The sequence below is a fragment of the Elephantulus edwardii genome, unplaced genomic scaffold, assembly GCF_000299155.1.
Source record: "Elephantulus edwardii isolate Elephantulus edwardi_28Jun2011 unplaced genomic scaffold, EleEdw1.0 scaffold00008, whole genome shotgun sequence".
In the NCBI taxonomy this organism is placed as follows: domain Eukaryota; kingdom Metazoa; phylum Chordata; class Mammalia; order Macroscelidea; family Macroscelididae; genus Elephantulus; species Elephantulus edwardii.
Genome location: NW_006399758.1, coordinates 32,136,431 through 32,161,409, shown reverse-complemented (window position 1 = coordinate 32,161,409; position 24,979 = coordinate 32,136,431). Strand labels below are relative to the sequence as shown.

The 24,979-nt window shown below is 37.8% G+C and overlaps 1 protein-coding gene across 4 annotated transcripts in view; it reads right to left on the bottom strand.

Moving 5' to 3' along the window:
* Positions 1 to 24,979, bottom strand: part of LOC102863830 (RNA-binding Raly-like protein-like) — a 973,734-nt gene that overhangs the window by 67,812 nt on the left and 880,943 nt on the right. For all 4 annotated transcript variants that reach the window (XM_006880505.1, XM_006880506.1, XM_006880504.1 and 1 more), the window contains one exon: positions 310 to 423. In XM_006880505.1, coding sequence (XP_006880567.1) covers positions 310 to 423 — 114 coding nt within the window. The remainder of the gene's footprint in view (positions 1 to 309; positions 424 to 24,979) is intronic.

The window sequence follows — 24,979 nt, the reverse complement described above, 5'->3', positions numbered from 1 at the left end:
CAACAACTACTCATTTCCAGCAGAACACTTTTTTATTGCTTTTCATTTAGTATAAATCTTAGAAAAAGCAGTTCATGTTCTCTGAAAGCAAAGGAATCATCCTCAATCATTGCAATTCCATAATGTTTCCATCTATCTATCTATCTATCATCTATCTATCTATCTATCTATCTATCTATCTATCATCTATCTATCTATCTATCATCTATTAAACTCTGTGTCCCCTTTGCCTTGGGCTGTCTCTGTGATTGATGGGACTTCTCTGGTTTAATTTCAAACTGTCTCTGGTCACAGATGCTTGTCGCTTACCTGCCTCTGCTTTCTGCTGCTTCTCAATCTTCTCCAGGCGCCCTAGCAAGGAGTCAATTTTAGTTTTGATCTGGGTTAATTCTTTCTTGATTGTCTGTAACTCATCTGATTTCACTGGAAAGGGATAAGGAGGTAAAAAACAACAACAAAAAAAACACAAAACACAGAACATTAAATACACCAGAACTCACTTAGAGTAATACAAATGACTCATGTTCTTTTAAGGCCAGGTCAAGTCACAGAGGACACTTTTGAGTTTTCATTTCCCCCCAGTATTCTATGGATTAGAGATGGTTCTGTCAATTATAAGCAGTTAATATCAGTGATGTCAGTGTGGGATAAATTAGCAGGAATGTTATACAAAGGCATCAAAGAATTTGGAAATCTTTTCTAAAGTAACTAAAACGATACTAAATTTCATTTTGGCAAATCATAAATATGCAATGGAAAATGGATTCAAATTGAGGAATGATTAAATCATGACAGGTAAGATAATACTACTTTGAGGCATTATATATTTCAGCAGTCAATGGCATTGTCAATCTAGCTTCCCAGTAATGATTCAAACCAGGATGTGACATTTGTCCTCTAAAAAAAGTGTTGGAGGTACAAGAGAACTCTCTTCCATTTATTGAACATTTGTCATTTAACCTATTACTATTAATTTTTTTCAAAATGAGGTCTTAGGTTGAGTTTGCCACTCTTTAAGCTCTGAGGGCTGTAGGGAAGAAAATTCACTGATGTTCATACTGATATTTTCAAGAGAGTCACGGTTTCCATCCAGTTGGGGTGGGGGGGGATTAGATTAACATAGGATTGACAACTTTTCATTTCTCTTCAAATTTACATGAATTTAATCTGGAAATCCCCCAAAAATTTCTTAAGAAATCAGAATGTTGAAGTTGATAATTTAATTTTTTTTTCACTTTGTTTTAGGCATAAATTTACACAGAAAATTAGATTCCTATCAAACAGCCTATAAACAAAATGTTATATGATGCTGGTTGCAGTCCTTGTAATGCACTAGCGTTTTCACCATCTTCATCCCACCTGCTCTATTTCTATCCTTTAAGTTTCCCTGCCCGCTCCTGCCTTTTTTTGTGTGTGTAAATATTGGCTATTTGGTCTCATATAATTATGCTTACAGGAGCATAATTAAGTGTTGTTAGGCCAATTTATTACTTGGCTGAAAGGTTACTTTCACTTCTATGTTAAAGGGGAATTTTGAACCAATATTTTCAAGGTTTCTCTAGTCTCGGAGGAACTCTGGTCTTTTATTATTTTAAGTTTGGCTGACATTTCGCTCCTATTTTCACTGGAACTCTCTTTTATGTGCCTAGTTAGAATAGTCAGAAGTGGGAAGCCAGCATCACCTTTTGCTCTCGAGATAGAAGAGGCTGTCGTTCGAGTGGATCATTAGTACTTTTCCCTAGTTTCCTTCAATCTTCTTCACTCCAGATTGGAAGTTGTATTTTAGAGAGCCACTCACAAGCTTGTAAAACCCATCAAACCACATGATACCCATCAAATTAGGACATAGAGCATTATCTTCCTGTCCTGAGCTATGATACTTGACTTAGTTGTGGTTCTGAGACTTCAAATCCAGGAAATCAATCCTCTGAGTCTGAATGTCTCCAGTTGTTCCAGTCTACAAGCAGCTGTAAGGAGAAAGATGGACAATCTCCTCACATCCTGATTTACAGATGTGGAAATGCAATGGAGGGTTGCTATGAATTGAAATCAACTCCTAACAGTTTTTTGGCTCTGTAGTAAAATATTTCTCCTCCTTTCTCCTATTTCCTGTAGCCACTGAAGAGTGCTGCTTTCAGTATGTATATCAATCTTGGATTGTTTATGAGTTTCATGCAAGATTTATCCTTTTTGTTTGACTTATTTCACTCAGCATAATTTATTCTAGATTTAAACAAATGTTAGATGTTTAATGGACTCATCATTATTCTTAATCAACACATAGGATTCTATTGTATTCTATGTACTCTGGAGATCTCTGGTAGCCTACTGGCAAGAAGCTGCACTGCAGTCCCAAAGGCATGTGGTTTGAGGTCACCAGCTGCTCCATGGGAGAAGGATGGGCAGTCTCCTTCTCATGCAATTAACTGCTTCTGAAAACTCAAACTCATTGGAGGGTCAGCTCTGGGTCAGTTCCGACTCAGTGGTATACAACAACATATACTACATGTATTTATGACCACTTAGGTGGTTTCTATCTTCTTCATATTGTGAATGATGCTGTAACTAGCATAGGCTGCATATATGTATTTGGGTTACTGCTTTTATATCTCCAGAACATATAACTAAGTGGCAGATTGCTTTAACTATAATCTTGAGCTTTCAAAGAAAATTTTTAAATAATAAGGACAAAACATAATCTCTGCTTGGAATGAGTCACCTATCCATTAAGATATGTGATATATATTATACTGTGCACTTAACAAGTATATACACATAAAGATATATATATATATATACATATATATATATATACACACAATAGCATACACATAAAGTTCTCCCTTCCAAGAGTAACACATATTTTTCAATATGAAAATAGTAAGACATTTTCATCATAAAATTAGAATTTTGTTTTTTAGAAAAGTAGATTTTTTATGATGCCAAGTAGATTACAAATTGAAATTCAAGAATGAGGGGTTCTTTTGAGTTACTTTTTACTAAACTGAAAGTAGAACAGATTTTAAAATGGAGAATTAATCCTTATATCAATTACTTCAAAGACTTCAAAGTACCATTGTTGAATCACAGTTAATTTTTTTTTTAAAAAAACACTGTAACAATTGCAAATTGATTCTGCTTTGAAGAATGACTTTTATTCCTTTTGATGGAAGTATGTCATGTAATTTTACTTAAACCTATCACATTTAATACAAAATATTTTATCTTATTACACTAGATTTCAATGCAGAAGAAATGGTGCTGTGGTTGAAACAAATACAATCTGTTTGCTGGCAAACAGAGCTAACACTAAACTTAGGAATGCAAGTAACTCATAAAAAATTGTTTATCTCTTTAAATAAACACAAACAAATAAAAATCTCCTCAAACTTATAAATCTTCACTTAGTAATGGAAGCTGTAAGGATCCAGAGAGCCAAGGTTCCTTTTAAGTCTAGACACACACAAAAAAACCCACTGTAAAAAAAAAACCACTGACTTTTAGATCAGTCAACTGACTATAAAATTGGAATATAGTTAGTTAATACTGTTAAAAGCTTAGAATTGTTGCTGTTGATGGCCTTCGAGTCAAGCATGACTCATAGTGACCCTATGAACAAAAGGCCTGAAGCTTTTCTATAACTGTCGACATTTATCTTAGTTCATAGAATTTTTGGAAGCATGTTATTTAGGAAGTGTATGCCACTCCTGCTTTCAAACCAGTCTTAAACTGGGAGCTCCACCAAACACTGTAAACCACGGGTAACTGTTATGGAACCCCAGTGGCACAAGATTTGGCCTTACCACAACCCCAAGTTACCTCAGTACAGCATATTGAGGAAAGAGTGCTATAATAATAAGAAGAATGTTCCTCCAAAATATAGTAACAACCAACTTTAAATACAAAGGCCTTCCCTGAGGTCTTGAACAAGAGGCTTAAATTAGAAAAACAAAACAATATAGTATGTTGTTGCTGTTATGTGTCGTTGAGTCAGCTGCAATGTATAGCGACCCTATCTATGTACTCCAGCTCTGAACCCTTCCCTGTCCTGAACCAGTCTCATTAATTTTGACACACCAACCCCTATTGCCCCAGAAGATGTATCAATCTATCTCATCGGGGCCTTCCTCTCCTGTGCTGTCCATCCACCCTTCTGAGCATGATGTCCTTCTCTAAGGACCAGTCGAATGTGAGGTAGAGCTTCAAAATCCTAGCCTCTAAGGAGAGACTTGGTTTCACCCTCTCCAGCACCACTTGGAAAGACAAGGCAAAATATAATGAAATGTGCAAGGAGCTGGAGTCAGAAAATCAAAAGGGCTGAACTCAGCACGTCTTAAGCTGAAAGAACTAAAGAATAAGCTCAGAGTAATGATGGAATTTAGAGATGCTTGCATTTCCTTCTTGGCTCCTGATAGTCTTGACTCTGCACATGTTGTTAGTACCTCTCTTAGAAAGGGAGAGCAGCAGCTCATTAATATTGCATGCAAGCAAAATACTGCTGCACATCATTAAAAAATGGCTAGGACAGTACATAGATAGGGAACTTCCAGAAGTTCAAGCAATATTTAGAAGAGACTGTGGCACCAGGGATATCATTGCTGATGTCAGATGGGTCTTAGCTGAAAGTAAAGAGAGCCAGAAGAATGGGGTTGCACAATGTGATGGGTGGAGAAGGAAAGGTGGGTTGGGAAATGGGAAAGATCCAGTGTGAAAAACAATGTGTACAAACTTTGTAAATAAACCGGTATAAAAGAAAAATTTTATAAAACAAAGAAGTGGTGCAAAATAGAACCTAAATGTAGTTATCAGTGCTGTTCAAACAACTGCAGGAGTCCTGAATATGGCAGAGACTACTGGGTCTTAAAAGTCCATGACACATCCTAATGGTGATAGGTTCTGTTGACTGTCTTTATTATTAATATTTTTAATGCTTAATTGGATTATTAATTAATAATTAATTGTGCTATTAATAAAATTTAATACTTCTGTTGCACTAGAAAGAAATCCTGTCCCTTTCCTGGTCGAATTTGTTGTAATCATATCTACCTTCCTTCAGTTGGATTTGATTCACCAGCTGTGGGTCTGGCTTTGTGCCTTCTTTCCTGATGCACCATCTCTCTGTTGGATGTGCATTAACTCTTCTTTGCTTTCATTTCCTCCCTCTTTTCCTGTACTTATTGACTAATTCATGCATGCACAGAGGTATACATATGCCCCTATTTTTGCTCAATCCATCATAATAAATATTTTACAATGGTTGATTTGTAAATTTGTATTTTCTAAAAATCTTTGCAATTTCTTTGATTTCTAAGACTCTCCCTAAATAAAACGTATTCTGAAAAGAGGAACGTGTGATTATAAAGCCTCCCCCCATAATGCATTTTTATTATACTTTTAATTAAGCTTCTGCCTTCTGTTGATCTTACCTCTTATACAGTGTTCCAAGAATAATATTTCTAAATTATATTTTTATCTTTTTTTAATAACTCAGAAAATGTCCTATTTTGCACAGGGGGAAAAAGAAACAAATCCTTTAAACTGGTATTCAAGTTCTTCTCCAAATTATATTTCTTGTTTCTCAAAACAAACTCATCACTTGAGCAGAACAGCGTAATATTTAATCAAATAGAGTTTGGAACTAGTTAAACTGCAATTGATCTCTCTATGTCTCTTGGAAAATAAATTTCTTCTAATCACAATGAATCAGGTTTTTTATCTCTATAAAACTAAAAATCTACCTTAGACTAGAGTTATGATAGTTCAATGAGAGCTCTGATGACATAGTTAACAGGGAATTGTCTTGCTAAATCAAGACTGGACCTTTCTGGTGGTTTGATTCTACCAGTAGGAGAAAGATGGGCAAGGTCCTCCTGTACAGTTTACAGCCTTGGAAACACAAAGGAAGATCAATTTATCTATTCCAACATGATGGCAATGAGCTTAAGTTTGAATGCACGTAAAATAGTCCTATTGTCAGGCATGTAATTAGATGCAATAAATATTAGAAACAGTAGCTATTTTATTATTTACTTGACTCCCAGCAAAGACTTTTTCTTTCCCTGCAATGTTTATAAATAATTTATTTAATTTCTATGCCTTGAATCTCCTCTGAACTCTTCCTTGACTAGCCCACTGAAGTAGGCATTTATCACTTATAATCTCTATAAATAGCAACTCAAATTTATGGGTTTAAACTTATTGCATGTGGACATTTGTATATTTATCTATTTTTATTACATTGTAAGATCTGTGCTGCAATTCTGAAGGTGCATGGCTTGAATCTGCCAGTTACTCCACAGGAGAAGGATGGGCAATCTCCTCTGAAAACTGCCTCTGAAAACCATCAGCTATGGGTCGGATCCAATTCGATAGTACACAGGAGCAACAACAACAATATCTTGGAGAGTAAAGATGCCATTAGTACTTAAAGAATTTAAAGAATCATGCTTTTGGGCATTTTTTATGTGTTTGTTAAGTTTCTCTTCTTACTGGCTCCTGAGGCTTCTGAAGATTACTGTGGCTTGAAGTCTGACCTCATTAATTTAAAAATATAATTAAGAAGCTTTAAAAAGATATGCCAAATCAGATTAGTTCTTAATTGAAAATTTCTGTTTTCTCATCATAAATTAGATCCCTAAAAATTTCTTCACATTCTTGATTACTAAGTTATTCAAATCTCTGATGATAGAATCCTTCTAAAAAATAGAATTTGGACAGTCCCCTAAAGCAACAAATATTAATGAATTCACCCAATCATAATTTCCTTTGAAGTGTCCCTGTTATTGTTAGATGTTATCAAGGGGACTCCAATCCCTTTTGACCCTATGTACAGTAGTTGCAAATCTTACCCAATCCTGTCCATCTTCACAGTCTTTCTTATGCCTAAACCCATTGGTTGCTGTCACTGTGTCAATTCCTTTCATCAAGGATCTTCTTCTTTGACTATATGTTTTCTAGCATGATATCCTTTTCTAAGACTGCTCTCTCCTGATAACATGCCGAAAATATATGCAAAGAAGTCTCAAAATCTTTGCTTGGTATGTGCAATAAAGTCTTAATGTTTTTCTTTTGAGGAGTAGTACCCTGGCCCTCCTGCCTCCAAGGCACTGTTCAATATTTTGTAAGTCTGAAAGGCTTTTGGTATATTCAATACTCTTTGCCAACACCACAATTCAAAGACATCAATTCTTCAGACTTCCTTAGTCACTGTCTAACCATGACATGCTTATGTAGCAGCTGAAAACACCAATACTTGGCTCAGGTACATCTTAATCTTTGGGGTGTTTACAAATTGTTAATGTGCTGAGTGAGAGGTTCAAGTCTACTCAAGGTGTCTTGGAAGAAAGTTTGATGGTATCCTTTTAAAAATTAGCATTGAAAATTCTGTGATCACAGGTCCCCTCCTACCCACACTGAGAATAAAATCCAGGGTAACTAGTATATGGCTTCAGCATCCAGAATCATACTTCCTTGAATTGTATGGTGTGAGGACATCCAATGTGGTTTTAATGCTTATTTTTTTTCCATCCCCAATAAAATTCAGTCCAGTATTTTTAATTCAGTATGCAATTAATGACATAAATATGAAGTTATGTTTGTGTATGTTCAGGCAATAACTACTATGAAAAGGTGTTTATATGGGTATGTGTTATATACAAAGCATTAAATTAATGATTTTCTCTGTAGGAGTTGTTATATTAAATCAAGAGATAGAAAAGTAAATGAAAGTACAGCTGAATAGCATGATAAAAATGTTTTCATTAGAATTTTGAGGTAATAACATGAAGAGAATGTAATAGTTTTTGTGATCACACTGCTGCATTTTTCTCCCCAGTAATATTTCAAACTTACAAAGTTACAATCTTTGTCTTTAAAGAAATCTTGGATAGAGCAATAGAGCAGAATGTCTTCATTTTTATAGAGAAAGTTATCAAGTAAGTCAGGAGTATTTTTTGTTGCTGTTATTTTTCCAAGAATAAAACTGAATATTTTTAATCAACTTGTTGCTTAATTGTTAAGATAAAGGTTTCTAATTTTAAAAATCTGGGGAATAAATTATATTCCATTACTGAAGAACATGAATTTTACCATTTAAATTTATGAATTTTAAAATTTGAAAAACCAGCTTTACTTCCTTATTAAATTCAAATTACTTCCTCTACCACATCACCATTTGTTGGTCCTTTGGCACTAATTACAAAGGTTCATCATTCCTTGAACTAATCATGTGTTTTCAGATGTTACTTCTTCTACTTGGATATTTTTTTCTTGGTCTGAACAGTTCTTTACACTGCTTTCTTCCACTTTATAATGATAATTTCTATTTAATAATTTTTCTTTCGTCATCCTTATTCATTTTTAAACCTTTACATGTGTAGGAAAGAATTGAAAATACTATGGCTTATATCAGATGCAACTTAGTCTTTTAACTGATATTGCTTTGTTTTTTAACACTGTGGAGAGGTCCTTGACAGTGGATTTTTCCAATGTCACACATCTTCATTTTTTGACTGCTGCTACTATAGGTGTTGATTGTAGATCCAAGTAAAAGGAAATCATTGACAGTTTCATCTTTTCCTCCATCTGTCATGAGATTGTCTATTGGTCCAGTGGCAAGGATTTTTGTTTTCTTGATACTGGGGTGTAATCCATATTGAAGACTGTTGTCTTCAATCTTCTGCTGTAAGGATCTTCCATAATAAGGATCTTTTGCCATAAGGATGGTTGAAGAGGAACTGATGCCTTTGGATTGTGGTGTTGGGGTACTCAATGTCCCATGGGCTGACAAAAGAACAAATAAGACAATCCCGAGAGAAGTTTAACTAAGATGTTACTTAGACGAAAGGATGATAAAACTTCATCTCACATATTTTGAGTATAATGTCAGGAGGGTTTAGTCTATGGAAAAAAATATACCTTACTGGGAAGGGTGGAGAGTTAGAGGAAGAGAAGATTCAACAAGAGGTATTGACACAATTAACTCAACAGCAACGGGCTCAAGAATGGGAAAGATCATTAGGTAACACAGAACAAGGCAAGGTTCAGATCTGTTGTCCATAGGTGGCTATGGGTTATAGTTGGCTTGACAGCACATAACAAAAACCAACAATTTAAGCAATAAATATCTAACACAAATATTGACTATAAATATATTCAGTAAATATATCCTTCGTCTAACCTCTTTCAGGATGGATGATGAAGAGATTGAGATTGTTCACAGCTTCGGTTTGCTCGGCTCCACGGTCAACACTCTTGGCACCAGCAGTCAGGAAATCAAAAAACATATTGTGATGGGAAAGTCTGCTTTTAGGGACCTCTCTAAAGTACTCAAGAGCAACGGTGTCTCTCTGGAGACTAAGGTGCGCCTGATAAAGGCCGTGGACTTTGCAATCACTTGTTATGCATCAGAGAGTTGGACAATTACTAGGGAGGACAGAAGGAGAGTTGATGCCTTTGAGGACTGCCAAGGAAACAAAGAGATTCATCCTAGAGAGGATTAAACCAAGCAACTCCTTGGAGGCAAGGATTCTGGGGCTTCATCTGACATACTTTGGGCATGTTGCAAGGAGGGACAAGTCCTTGGAGAGGGACATCATGCTTGGGAGGGTGGAGTGACGGTGCAAGAGGGGAAGACCCTCTATGAGATGGATTGATTCAGTGACTGGGATAATTGGGATGGGTCTGTCAGAGGCAGTGCGATTGGCACAGGATAGAGCTCGGTTTAGGGATGTTGTACATAGGTTCGCGATGAGTCGCAAACGACTCGACGGCACATAACAACAACAACAACAACAACAACAAACACCCTCTTTCTACTGGTCCCTAACCAAATGATTGGTGTGTTGAACCCACCAGTTACTCTATGGGAGAAACGTGAGGTATTAATATATTCAGGCTTGGTTATCTAACGGGGTTGTTTGACTCTATCCTGTAAGGTCACAACAAATCAGAATAAATTTGACAGCTGTTGATGCTGTCAAACTTCAGATTATATCTTGAATTGTTATTATTTATTTAAAAATGTCTGTCTCCCTGACAAGAACTTGAACTACTCTCATCTTTTATTTCAAATGTCCAATATATTGGTACAATATTTATAGAGACCACAATATTATTTATCTTTCAGTTATTTCTAAGAGATTGAAACAAAAGATATAAATTTCTGAATTCCTGAAACTCTTATCCAGGGTAGAGTGGAGTAGGAAAGAAAATTAGCAAGTAAATATAAATTGGATATGAAAATAAGAATCTGTAGAACAAGTTAGGAAAGATCGGGCTTTGGAGTGAGATTTGCCACTTTATGAGGAGTGGTCAGGGGCAGCTTTACCATAAATTGTGAAGGAGGAGATTACTCATCTTTCTCCTGTGGAGCTACTAGTAGATTCAAACTGTGTATGTCTTTTTTCTTTTTCTCTTGTTGTGTATCGTCGAACTGGATCCAACTGGCACAGGAAGGGATTGCCCCTCCTTCAGCAGAGCATTTGGTAGATTCGAACCGAGCACCTTTGAGATTGCAGGACAGCTTCTTGCCACTAGGCCACCAGAGCTCCCTACAAACTGCACACTTTTGTGTTGGGAGCACAATTCCTTGCCAGTAAGACACATGAGCCACAGTGAGGTAGTGGCTGTCGCCTGTTAGCTCCAGACTCCTATATCTTACTAATTGTCACTTGCATTTGGACACCAAACTTGCTACTGTCAAGTTGATTCTAACTCATAGCAAGCCTGTTAGGCGAGGAAGAACTTCCCAGTAGTTTCCAATCTTCAAACTGCAATTATAAAAACCTATGAGTAGAATCCCTGGTAGATGAAATCTGTTAATGTTCTCAGCTACTAGCAGAAACATTGAGAGTTTGAGACTACCCAGAGATACATCTAAAGAAGGGCCTGGAAATCGGTTTCTTTAAAACCAGGCATTTAAAACCCACAGGACAGAGTTCTACTTTGACACATGTGGTTACCATGAGTTGAAACTGGTTCCATGGCAACTAGGGTTGATGGTGGTGAGACAGGACTGTACTTTAGGGACATCAAAGAGCAATGTGCCTGGAGTGTAAAGATAAACAGGGACAAGTGTACAAGACATAAGAGATGTAGAGAAGAATTTACAGGATCTTTTAGGTCCAAGCAAGTATTTTGGAGTACATAAGAAAGAACTTTTGATGAACTTTTTTCTGCTTTTTGTGAAAAGAAAGCAGAGGGCATGGATCAGTGAGAAAATGAAGGATGCTTTACAACAATGCAAAAGAGAGATAATGGTAGATTGGATTGAACCAGGGTATTGGTAGTTGGGTGATAAGAAGGAAAGGAATTCTGAATGTGTTTTAGAAACAGAGAAAACAGAAATTGCTAATTAGTTTGGAAGCAGAATGTAGGTAATCCAGAAGAATCAAAGGGAATTCTTAAGATTTTTTGCCTGGTAAATGAAAAGATCGAATTGTCATTAACTAAAATAGAGCATCTCTGTAAGAATGTGTGGTTGTATGGGGAAGTCATAAGTTTTGCTTTAGATTTATAAATCTGAGATACCTACTGTGGCCTAGTTGGTGGGGAGTTGAGCTGTCAGCCCAAAGGTTCAAATCTACTAGATGCTCCATAGATAAAGAAATTCTCCTCAAGACCTATTTACATAACTGAGAACCTACTGGAGGGTCAGCTATGAATCAGTTCTGATTTGACAGCATTGCGTTGAGATGAGCTAACTGGTATCCTTTAAGAACTCTCTGGTGTAGTCCACAAGGAATTTTAATACCCAAAGGAAGCACCTCTCTACCAATTTAAATACATTGGTAGCCCCATAGGGACAAAGATGGGCATTCTCCTCCTTTGGGACATAAAGCCTGTGAAAATCATCAGGAAGGTCAGTGATGAGTCAGTTTTTATTTGAATGAATGAATGAATGAATGAATAAATGAATGACTTATATCCTTGATTCCTCATTAGTTAAGCACTCAGCTGCTAACCTGAAGGTCGGTGGTTTGAATTAAATAGATGTTCTGAAGGAGAAAGTTGTGGCAGTCCACTTCCTTGAAGATTGGATACTCCTGGGAAGTTTTCCCTGATGAATAGAGTTGTTATGAGTTAAAACCAACCTGACAAAGGTGATTTTGGTTTTGATTTTTTATTGGTGTCCAAATGCAGGTGACAGTAGGATATATGAACCTGGAGTTTATAGAAGAGATGAAACAAATAACTCCCTGTGGTGTTTGCCTAAAAGTTGGCCTTTTTAAAGCCATTATAGTTATCCCTTTTTGGTATCCAGCTACCTTAACTGCAGACAAATGGTCTTGCAAATCATCAACAGCTGTGGGACTAGGATTAGAGAAAGAGTGCTTCCCACACTAGGCAGCAAGATTAAGGCAAGCAAGACATGTGTCAGCAAGACTTGATGGAGATCGGAACAAGAACCTGGTGAGAGCAAGACCCTGGGGGTGGCGTTGCTGTGGAGAAACTGTGGCAAGGTGTGAACAGAGAAACTCTGAGATAAACACAGTTAAAATTCTTGCCATATGCTTGAAGGAAAAGCTGACTTATAACTGCTTTGAGGCAAACCTTGCTGGATAATTCGGATTTGAATGCTGAACTGAAACCAGAGCTTGGACTAATTGAAGAATTGTGGCTTAGAACTTGGGCTAAAACCTGGACTTGTTTTGGGTAATATTTTTCCTCCCTCACTCTTCCACTTATTTCCCTAATAAATCTCAACCAGCATCTTGCTATTTGTGTGGTTTTCGAGCTACATGAGGATGGGCTATTGCCTCTCTACCTTCTTTCTGCTCTGGGGTGGTGAGGGGCTATGCTATTCTTACTCCCCCTTGGTCTTTCAGAGAGATACTCACAGCCTTGTGCCCCAGTGTTTGGTTTTCTGCTCTTTAGATATCCCCAAACTAAAAACACCCTAAGTATTGCCTTCCAATTGGAACCAATTAATAACTAACCTTTCAGCAGGTTTTTGGAGGTTGTAAATAGTGCAGAAGGAGACTGCCCACCTTGTTCGACAGAGCCGTTAGTGGATTCAAACTACCAAAGAGGTACCACCTTTGAGCACAGCTCCCTACAGAGATTTTAAGCTAATCTCTAGGATGTTTAACCTTTCTAACAATGTATAAGATATCAGCAATATTATCTTCAAAAGAAGAATCTCACTTTCTCTAGATAAATTCTACAGTGAAAATCTACAAAATAAGTATAGGGAAAATAAAGCCTAAAATACCTCTTGTCATATACTTGAATAATAACATATTTTTATATATGATTATTTGGCTGGAATTTAGATTTATTCTCAACAGTATGAGCATGACAAATAGAAAACAATTAACAAGATTAGCTTGGTTTTAGGCAAGAATGACACAAGGGAAATGAAGGTTCAGGTTCCATCAGAAAGATGACCTCAAATATTTTCCCCAAACTATAGTATTTAGTTTTTTTTTTTAAAAATAGCCATATTTTAAATCCTTTTGGATCTGTTCTTTCTAAGGAGTTCACTGATTTTGGTGATAAATGTTATTACATTCTGATACAGTCAACAAAATGATGTTTGTGCCTTTTGTTGCAACAAGAGATATATAATCTGTAGAAGAAATTGGGCACATGGGATGATACCATCTGCTTATGTAAAAATATGTGTGCGACTGTGATTTATGTGATAAAAAGATTTCAATCTATTTTAATCAGTGCTGGGTCAAGTTTATTCAGGGACAAATAAAAGAAACTTCAGCTAAGCAACAAGATCAGTGATTGTTAACACAGGGAAATGCCTTTCTGGGGAGATTTTGCAGTGTGTGGAGATATTTCTGACTGCTAAAATTTAAAGGAGAGGGGTTGCTATTGGCACCTTGTGGGTAGAGAACAGGGATCCAACTAAACTTCCTAAAGTGCACAAGAAATGTAAAGATGTCATACTTCATTAGCTCTTGTATCCACTTAAATCCTGCCTCTTACATAAATGTACTAAATAGCATTTTTATCAGCAGTACTTAGAGTGTTTTTCCTTGCTTATAGATGAAATACAAACTTTGAGGTATTCTTATTTTTTCCATTCCTTTGTTATCCAACCTTATCTTTCATTATGCTTAATCATAATGTACTCAGTTTTTTAAGTGATACTACTACCACTAAATCTTTTTGCTCATAATAATAGAAAACCACTACAATTTATTTTCCTAGGAAGACAATCTTAATTTTAGATGCTGTTCTGAGAGATATATGTGCATATTCAATTAAGGGTCACAGCAATTCTACTGAGAAGGCAGAAGGATTATCCCCATTATTCCCATTTTAGAGACAAGAAACTAATACAAAAAGTGCAGCAACTTGCCCAAAAGATATGCTGAAAAACAGCAGAACTAGAATATCTTCAGGGCCAGTGAGTTTATGGTCCATGTTCTTTTATTCAAATTGTGGTTTGAGTTAAAAGTTTACAAAGCATATTGGTTTTTCAATCATTCCTGTGCATTTTGTTTCATAACACTAATTACAATATCCCCTGTCTCTGATTATCCGTTCATTCAATATATTATCTTTCTCTCCATATATTAATAAGTTTATTATCTATTTATTACTTTCCTACCCTCTTTCCTTCTCTTGTAACTTTACAAGAATAATTTTATGCATGTAAATATTTATCTATCTTTTACAGTAGTGATTTTATACAATATTTATCCTTTTGTGAATGACATATTTCACTTAGAACAAAACCCTCTATATTCATTGATGTTATGCAGTGCTTCTTGAGTTCTCTATTGTTTTTCAGTGTTGCATAATACTCCACTTTGTGATCATATCATAGTCTATCCAATTCACTGATGAGCACTTGGGTTGTTCGCATCTCAGTTATTGTGAATAGTACTGCAATCAGTACAGGTACCTCAGACCATGTTCTTAACTGTGATGCTCTGCTGCAGCCATCATCATCCTCATCTCCATCATCACTGATGCTGCCTGTGTTCTAAGAACTGTAGGAACAAGTAATCTAATTCTCACACCAAAACATTTGGTACACTGCAATAGTATTTCTTTTTCTCATTGATAATATAGTAGCATATTGGGAGGATTTTTCTAAGGCTCATTGGGGTTTTATATGCCATTGAGTCTTCTAAATACACTATGAATAAAAGCACTTTCCCATCTTGTGCCATCCTTACCATCTCTGATGTACTTTGAGCTCCCTGTTACAGTCACCCTATCACCTTGCTCAGGGTCTTTCTCCCTTTCCAAGCATAATATCCTTCAAGGACTGGCCCTTCCTAACAACATGCCCAAGGGCTGAGGGATAACAAATTGTGAAGTACAGATTCCACTTCAGGCAATTTTCCAGCAATGTCTCCACTTTTCTCTACTACCATATAATGCTGCTTGGAAAAAAGCAGTAATCTTGCTGTTTTCATCTTTCCATGTCTACCTGCCCTTTCATCTTTCCGAGTTGAATTAAAAATCCTCTGTGAAGCCTTTTCTAACCTCTGTGACCAATAGAAGGGAGCAGTGTTGGCACAGTCCACAGTGGCCTGAACCACTAACGTCAAGGTTGCATGAGTTCTGTGAGTCTCTAGGAGTCAGAAACACCTCAATTGCAGTCGGTTTGAGATGTTTTTGTTTGGCTTGTGATCAACACTGATTTTTTCCCCTTAAAATGTCCACAGCTGAATATGTACCTACCAAGATGATGGATGGATGGGATTTTAAAAATACTCTGGCGGAAATTAACATCTTACTGACTGATGTGTTATCTCTGTACTACAGTCATACTATTTGGGTGGGAAAAATACAACTCCATAACACATAAAACCTTTCATTTGGTGTTAGAGATAAGTCCTTAACAGTTATTGATAAAACTAAACAGAATTGTATTTAATTTCCTGTTAAAACAGATAAGCAATCTCATGCTATTGAGTCAATTCCTGCTTATAACTCATTGCCATGGAATCAGAACTGACTCACTGCAGGGGAGGAGACTGTTCATCTTTCTTTCCTGAAACTCCTGGTGGATTTGAACAGAGAGGTGTGGCTGTTGGATGAGCGGCTGATTCCATACATACTGCACCACTGTTGTCAGGTGCCGCAGAGTCGAGTTTGACTCACCTATGAACAACAGATCTGAACCCTTTCCTGTTCTGTACCATCCTCATCATCTCTGACTTCACCACTGTTGTTGTTGTTATGTGCTGTTGAGTCACCTGTGACTCATAACAACCCTATATACAACAGACCTAAACTCTGCTCTATTCTGTGCCAATCTTATTGTCTCTGACACACCCACACCCACTACGCCAGTCACTGAATCAATCCATCTCATTGAGGGCTCTTCCCCTCCTGTGTTGTCCCTCCACCCTCCCAAGCATGACGTCCCTCTCCAAGGACCAGTTCCTTCTTACACGTCCAAAGTATATCAGACAAAGCTTCAAAATCCTTGCCTCCAAGGAGCAGCCTGGTTTAACCTTCTCCAGGACAAATCTGTTCTTTCTCTTAGAAGTCCATGGTATATTCAATACTCTTCTCCAACACCACAGCTCAAAGGCATCAATTCTTCTTCTATTATCCCTAGTCCAGCTGTCTGACACATAGCAAATGATTGCAAAGACTGTGGCTTGTATCAGGCACACCTTAGTCTCCAGACTGGCATTATTGCTCTTTAGTACTCTGGAGAGGACCCTAACAGTAGACTTTCCCAGAGCAGTATGTCTTTTAATTTCCTGGCTACTAGTGCCAAGTGTGTTGACTGTGGAGTCAAACAAACTCAAGTGATCTCTATTAGGTTTCTAAAGCTGTAAAACTTAAGAATAGTACTTACCTCAGGCTGCCAACCCTTAAATCAGCTTAGATTAACACTTAAATAAGGCACTTCAAAATAAAAAATTTTCAAACCCATTGCCATCAAGTCAATTCTCACTAATCCCATGCATTATGGAGTAGAACTGCTCCAAAGGGCTTTCCTGTTTATACTCTGTTTAAAGCAAATTGCCAGCTCCTTCTGCTGCTGCAGTGTTTGTACCAACCAGGGATCTCTATGTTATTTCATGGATTTTGTATAATTTCTGTGCTGCTTCTGTCAATAAAAGTCCTCTGAGAAGTCCCCAAATACTGTCGGGTTTTCTTCTTCAGTCATTGTCATGGTTATTGTCATGTGCTGTGTTGTTGAGTTTGGATGGACTCAGAGCTAACCCTCCAGTGGGTTTTCAGAGACTATATCACTCAGGAGGAGAGTGTCCATTGTTCCCTCTCGGTGGAGCTGGTGGATTCAAATTGCATGCCTTTTGTTGGCATCACAATTCCCTACCCACCAGGACACCCGAGCTCCCTTATTAGCACCATTAGAATTTAAAATAAATTATTCAAGAGATCTGATTTGATAGATTGTTTTTCTGGCAGGCATTGATTTTTCTAAGAAATTATACCTAAAGTTCACAGGTATGCATGTCTGTCTTTGTGAAATGTTTATCTGCAATATCAGGAGGACAAGTTCAAGTTTATCTGGGGAAATATTTAGAGAAAGTAATTTTCAAAGCTTGTCAGTATTCATCATCGGCAAATTATCATGTTAGTATGGTTTTTTTTCTGTATGTGGTTTTTCTCCTCACTGGAATTCAGTAACATTAAAAAATTGGAACTAAAAAATGACAAATGATCTAGACTATGACACTAATTTTCTTTTCTGATCTTGCTAAATCATTAAATACTGGGAAATGGCTATTAATAAAAGAGCAAGACAGATATTTCAATGAGCATTCAGATTAAGCCAATATTAACATATTTTATAGAAAATTTTAGTTTGTGATTTGAATTTGATAATGATTGTTATTTCCAGAAACCAGACTATTTGTAAAAACATTATCAAATAATACATGTGTCCGTGTTTGTAGGGAATGTATGTTGTTGATGATGATTGCCTTTAAGTCGAGCATGATTCATAGCGACCCTATGAACAAAAGGCCTGAAGCCCTTGCTCTATGAGGAGAAATGTGGCATCAGGATTGGAGGAAGACTCATCAACAATCTGTGTTAGACAGATGACACAATCCTACTTGCTGAAACTGAGGAGGACCTGAAGTGCTTGCTGCAGGAGGTCAGGGACTGCATGCAGCCTTCAGAGGCTCAATAACAAGAAAATAAAGATTCTCATCACTGGACCAATTGGCAGCATCATGATGGATGGTGAAGAGATTGAGATTGTTCACAGCTTCAGTTTGTTTGGCTCCATAATCAATATTCTTGGCACTAACAGCCAGAAAATTAAAAGACATATTGTCATGGGAAAGTCTGCAGTTAGAGATCTCTCCAAAAGTACTGAAGAGCAATGATGTCAGTCTGGAGACTAAGGTGCACCTGAATCAGGCCATGGTCTTTGCAATCACTTGCTACACATTGGCAAGCTGGACAATGACTAGTGATGATAGAAGGAGAATTGATGCCTTTGAGATTGGAGAAGAGTATTGAATATACCATGAACTGCTAAGAGAACGAACGTGTTTGTGCTGGAGAGAGTGAAGCCAGGCTGCTACTTAGAGGCAAGGATTCTGAAGCTTTGTCTGACATACTTTGGACATGTTGCAAGGCGGGACCAGTCCTTGGAGAGGGACATCATGCTTGGGAGGGTGGAAGGACAGCACAGGAGAGGAAGACCCTCAATGAGATGGATAGATTCAGTGATTGGGGTAATGGGGATCAGTGTGTCAGAGTTAATGAGATTGACACAGGATAGAGCAGGATATAGGTCTGTTGTACATAGGTTCGCCAAGAGTCACAGGTGACTAGATGGCACATAAAAACAACTCTCGCTCTATATTGATATAATATAATCTGTCAATATACTTAGAGATAATGTGCAGTTTGTATTTACAAGTGAATTTTATATAAATTTCATTTAGGTTTCTTTTACTTTCCCAACACTAATCTACAGTTAATTTTTTTTTTTTTTTAGTTTTTCTGGCTACATGTTTATTCAACACAAAACAATTCCCTCCATCTTTCCTGATGTGGCTGACCATGTCCACGACCAACTCCATTTCTGTTCTGGAATTCAGTTGCTGACCCAGCCCTGCTTTCTTGTCGACAAAAAAGCACTGCACTCCGTCTGTATGTGTCTCTGTCAGCCTCCCCTCGAGTCAATCTTGCAGGTCGTTCATCTTCCAGAACATTCGGTCGTGGCCTGCCAGTCTTAGGATGGCTACGGCGCAAGGTAGCAAGAAGGAACCACATCAGGGGTCAGGTTGAGGTAATCACGCAGGTATTGGATACCCTCAGGGGTAAGATACCAGTAGAAATGTCTCCAGGCGAACTGTTCCGTCTCATAACCTCGGGACTTGAGACTCTGCATGGCCTTCATGACATGAAGGTTGGGCACGTTTTTGTCTGCCGGTTCAGGTTGCTTTGGCATGCAGACATCCTTCTTGGCCACCATCACCCCCTCCTTAAAAAAGGACTTTATATATGGAAATCCAATTTTTTTTGGGCATTGACATTGCTACGGTGGCTGAGTCTGGAACCGGGACTCAAAAGGACTCTACAGTTAATTTTTTTTTAATTATTATTTGGGGGTGTGTGTGTGCTGTCAAATCGGATCTGACAGGTACAGGAGGAGATTACCCCTCCTTCTCCAGCAGAGCATCTGGTGGATTCGAACCGCTCTCCTCTGGGATTACAGTGCAGCTTCTTGCCACTAGGCCACCAGAGCTCGCCTACAGTTAATTTTTAAAGATGTGTTTTAAATATTTGTTGTTGTTGGTTGTCTTCGAGTCAAGAACGACTCATTGCAACCCATGAACAAAAGGCCTAAAACCCCTCCTACAATCATCGGCATATATTAAGGTTCATGGAGTTTATTTAGGAAGTGATACGACTCATGCTTACAAACCTGTCACAGTATGTTATTGTTGTTACGTGCCATTGAGTCACCTGCGATGCATAGTGACCCTGTGTACAGTAGCTCTGCACTTTTTCCTGAGTCAGTCTCCCTAATTCTGACACGCCAATCCCCATTGCCTCAGTTACATATGTTGTTGTTTAATGCCATCGAGTCGTAGGACTCATAGCGACCCTATGAACGAACAGCCTGAGCACTGTTCATACATAGAGTTTCCAGAGGCAAGCCATTTTGGAAGTGGATGCCTCTCCTGCTTCCAGTTACATATAGCATAGTATAAAATATGTATAGAATTAATCAATTTGTTGTTTTTATATGAACAAAATTTTATTAAACTTAATGTAATTTGAGAATGAATATATCCATAAAAATTCATAATACTCTTTTAATAGATGACCTATTCTTTTTGCTTATTATAAAAATTCTTCTTAGTTAACAAATGTTCAAAGAACAACTCATTTTAGGAAAGAAAATAAACCACATTTTTAAAAGTATCTCTTGTCTATACTATTAGTCCAATTTGAAACATAATATTTCCAAAGGACTGGGAGTGTGTCACACAAACCCAGAAAGAGACCAAATCAAACCACGTATAGAAGAAATCTGTTGATTTAAAAATAGCTTCTTATGTCACATATAATTCAGTGACAAACCGTAACACTGATTTTGATTATTTTTCAACAGTTGGAGGCCTGTGGGATTAAAATTTGAATGTATGTGGGAGTTAAATTAGAAAATAAAATAAATTATGGCTGACATGGAAGACCAACAACTATAAGTAAGACTTCACCTCCTTCAAAAGGGAGATCTGGTGGCTTAACACTCAGTTCAAATTCACCAGCTGCTTCACAGAAGAAAGATAGGCAATTCCCTTCTATGTAATTAACTGCTTCTGAAAACCCACTGGACGGTCAGCTATGTGTTGGGTCCTACTCAGCAGTATGCAACAACAATGTCCCCTGTTGTGTTCCTGTTTGTCCTTGTGTTGGAACTGACTCAGAGATAACCATCTGGTAAAGTTTAGAGGCAGTTAATTGCACAGGAGGAGATTTCACATCTTTAACCTTGTGGTAACGTAACTGGTGTATTTGATCTGCATACCTTTATTTGTAGATGTAAGGATAGGGAAGACATCACAGTTTCTGGTCTTGGGAAACTACTTGCCTTTATTATATATGGAGGAAGAATTCTATTGACCTTGGACTATTTCATGGGAGAGGCAAAATTCCTTTAGAGTTGGGAGCAGGAGGATATAGAGCACCTTGTAGTATATAATCCTTGGAGATCCTGGTGGTGCTACTGACTCTAGAGGCAAGACTAGGGGGGAGGTGGACTATTGAGTGGACAACATTCAGCCTTGTAACAGAGAGCCTTTCTCATGCTAAAAGGTACAAAATAGCTACATCCACCTTTAAAATCAATGCTAACCAACAGCTCAGTTACCACAGAGTTTGAATGCAAAGCATTTACCCCCTCCCACTGCCCTAAGAGGGAGGAGATGAAGGCAAATAATTATAACACACAACTACTCTGGATGCAAAACCAGTATTTGAACAAGATCATAAAAACGCATGACAACTCTACAGTAGAAGCAATGACAAACATGAGTTTTAGGAAACTAAGACTTGATCTCTGGGCTGCACTTCTGACCCTGGTCAAGCTGAGAAAAGACATCTGGATCTGAAACTCTATCTACTGCTGGTCTAGGGAGGCAGAATTGTGGGATGTGGACAACTGAGGTAGATCTGTGCCTCCTAGACGGGTGCATCCAATGCCAGATCCTAACACATCCTAACACCTTCCTAGACTTCAGCCCTAGCCCACAGAGCTGATAAAAGTTGGGGGAGACACGCCTCCCTTGTTCAATTGTTTGAAATCCTTTCTATTTTGGTAAGTTGTCAATCTACATAGTTGTATTTCTCTGTATTTTTTTGGTCCTTATTGATAAAGCAGTTACATCTTAAATACTAAACCAGTTATTTGAAACAAATGTATATACGGTGTGTGGCATAAATGGACTTGAGAAAGGGGATATGTTACATTTCATTAGCAACTTTAAATTATATATATACAACTACATAAATTTAAACTGACAGTCATTTAACATAAATGATAAGGACTTTTATATGTTATCAGTGGACTTTATTATGAACAAAGACCAACAGGAATTCCTTCCATTGTTCTCTTGGACTTTTCTCCAGCAACCATTGTCCTAGTCAAAGTTGTAACCAACAATGTTTTGTGTTTGTTTTTATTTGCTGTTTAATCAAATATCTCCAGCCAAACCAAACTCACTGCCATGGAATTGATTCCAGCTTATAGCCTCCTATAGGATAGAATAGAACTAGCCCATGAGTTTTCAAGGCGATAAACCCTTACAGGAGAAGATAGCTGCATTGTTACCCAGAGCACCTCCAACACCACTACCAGAAAGAACTGGTGCCTGGACTCTCAAGACATGTAGTAGACCTCTTTGTGACACTTTAAGCCTTTCTGTTGTTTTTCACATGGTGGACAGGAGACTATGAGCCCAAGAGTGTAGGATGGCAAAGAAAAGCCAGGCAGGTAGGAGAAGAAGCTACATCCGACCTGAGGGTAGGTCTGATTAGTGCTGACCTTCAAGTTTTCCCAGCAATACATTACTTATTCCTCTGATCCCTCTAGAAGGATCCTGTTGATCTGGAACCGTGCAGGTCACTCATGGGGCCTGTTGATGGGGCTTGTTGCTATCTCTGCAGGGTTATGTCCAAAGTACTTTCTTGCAAATCATTGTAGGGGTCCAAGGACAGTTCAAGAGGAAACTCCAAGCCAACAGTGCAGCCACTAGAAAGACGATCTTCATCTGTAGGTAGGATTTTCACAAGTAGAATTTTCATCTCTTCTGCTGTTTGAGATCTGAGCTCCAAGCTCTGATAAACTCATCCTATTTTAGAGCAGAACATTATTTTAAGTCACGTTTTGTATTCTGTACTTACGTACTCTTTCTGTGTGATTTGCATTTGAAATGTTGTTAACTTGGTCAGTATTTCTATTAAAAAACTGGTGGGGTATGAAAAAACAGGAGACTAGTCAAAAAGACCTCTCCACACATTGGTAAGCCCTGTAAGGCCATGGGATGGTGGGTTAGAAGCAAAGCAGGAAGAAGAGAAAGAAGAGGGAGAGAAGAAGGAGAAACGAAGGCTTAAGGAACTGCAACAGTGAATGAAACAAAGCCCAGAGTACTTCTGGAACTGTATCTCACCAATCTCACCAAGTTAGCCATGTGGTGTATATGCTCTATGCGAACCATACTGATATGATGACATTAAAAGAGAGTGACAGCAGATCTAGGACACATTTGGGGAGTTCCTAGCATAGGAAATGCAATGAGAGGAGCACAGCTGTGTTTCAGATTGGTCTTAGCTAGACATGCTTTGGAAATATTTCATCAGAATGTGGAAGAGTTTGCGTTAACAAATATTGACATGGTTCAGTGTGATGTGTGCTCATTATATAACAGAATAAGTCATTTCACTGAGTAATTATGAATTCTTCCTCTGGGTCCCCAAATAAGAAAGGGACAGATGAGGTGAAGACTACTTTGGCAATAGCAAGAAGAACAATATGTCTTTTACATACTTCTGGGCCTAAGAAACATACTCAAAAGAAAACAGTGGAGTGGAAAATCAAGAAGCTATTATTAAAGACCACTTCTATCACCTACCACAATCATTCAATTTTTTAAGAAATCAGTGGACATTAAAAGGGTCTGAATTTAATTTTCTTAAAACCTCAACAGACAAAAGCAGCATGAAATGGATTTAAACCAAGTTTTAAAAGCTGCTCACTAACAGACAAACAAACTTGATTCCTCAATTAAGAAACAAAGAAACTAACACGAACCCTTACTGTGAAACTGCTAATGGACAAATTAGTGTTTGAGAAGAATAAAAGGGAGAAGGGACATAATAGAGTCTCCAGACATATTTGTTTGCCTCTCTGCCACAGCCACATGGCGTCTTTGCTCTTTGACTACCACTCTGGACACTGACAAATCCTCCACAAGGAATCTTTTCTTTCTTAGATAAGCTTGAGGCACAGCCTCTCACTCCTTTATTTCCCTTAGGTCTCTGTTTAAATGTTGCCTTCTCAAACAGGCAAAGTCCATTCTATGGGCTCCCATCTTCTAAGCATTTATTCTAATGCATAAGGACCTCAGGTGATGCAGTGCTAAAGCACTGTTCATCTTACGGTTGGTGGTTCTACTCCTTTGGCTGCTCCTTGGAAGAAAGGATATGGCAATCCACTTTGGTGAAAATTTACAGCCTTAGAAACCCTATGAGGCAGTTCACGCTGATCTACAGGGCTGCTGTGAGTATTAGCAACCCACTCGACAGTAAGGACCAGGGTTTACCATCGCATAGCGATTACCTGCTGTCAGTTTATATTTTAATGTTGGCTTGTTATCCTCTCCAGAAGAGAGGATATGGAAAAATAATTTAAGAAAATACAGTAAATTTTTCTGTACTTTGTTTCCAATAGCTGACCCTCCAGTGGGTTTTCAGAGGCAGTTAGTTGTATTGGTAGAGATTGCCCATCCTTGTCCTGTGGAGCTTAACTTGGGGATTGCAGCATAGCTTCTTACCACTAGGTCGCCCTTTGTTTCCAAGAACAAATTAGAGTTCTGAATCTGCCTGTGTAAAGGCCTAGGATTTCATAGGAATTTAGTTGAAAAAGTTGTATCTCCATGTTTTACTAAACATTGTGACGTTACATAAGTATTTCTTTTGTTAGATGGCATTCAGTGTTTCTAAACACTGCATTCTTATAATGATTAATACAGGTATGGTTGTTGTTGTATATTCTTGAGTTGGGATCGACTTACAGCTGATCCCAATGGATTTTTAGAGACAGCAAATCACAAAGGAGGAGATGGTTCATCTTTCTCCTATAGAGCAGTTAGTGGATTCTAACTGTGTATCTTTGGGTTGTTAGTCCAATTCTTTGCCACTAAGCCACACTTTTAACATCTCTGCCATATAGTTTGCCTGGCTTCTTTATTCTCATGCTCACAATTAAAAATATGCATATGTTTTACGTAATGTTCCTCTGTTGAAGTCAAATTGCATCTTCCTTAAAAGCAAT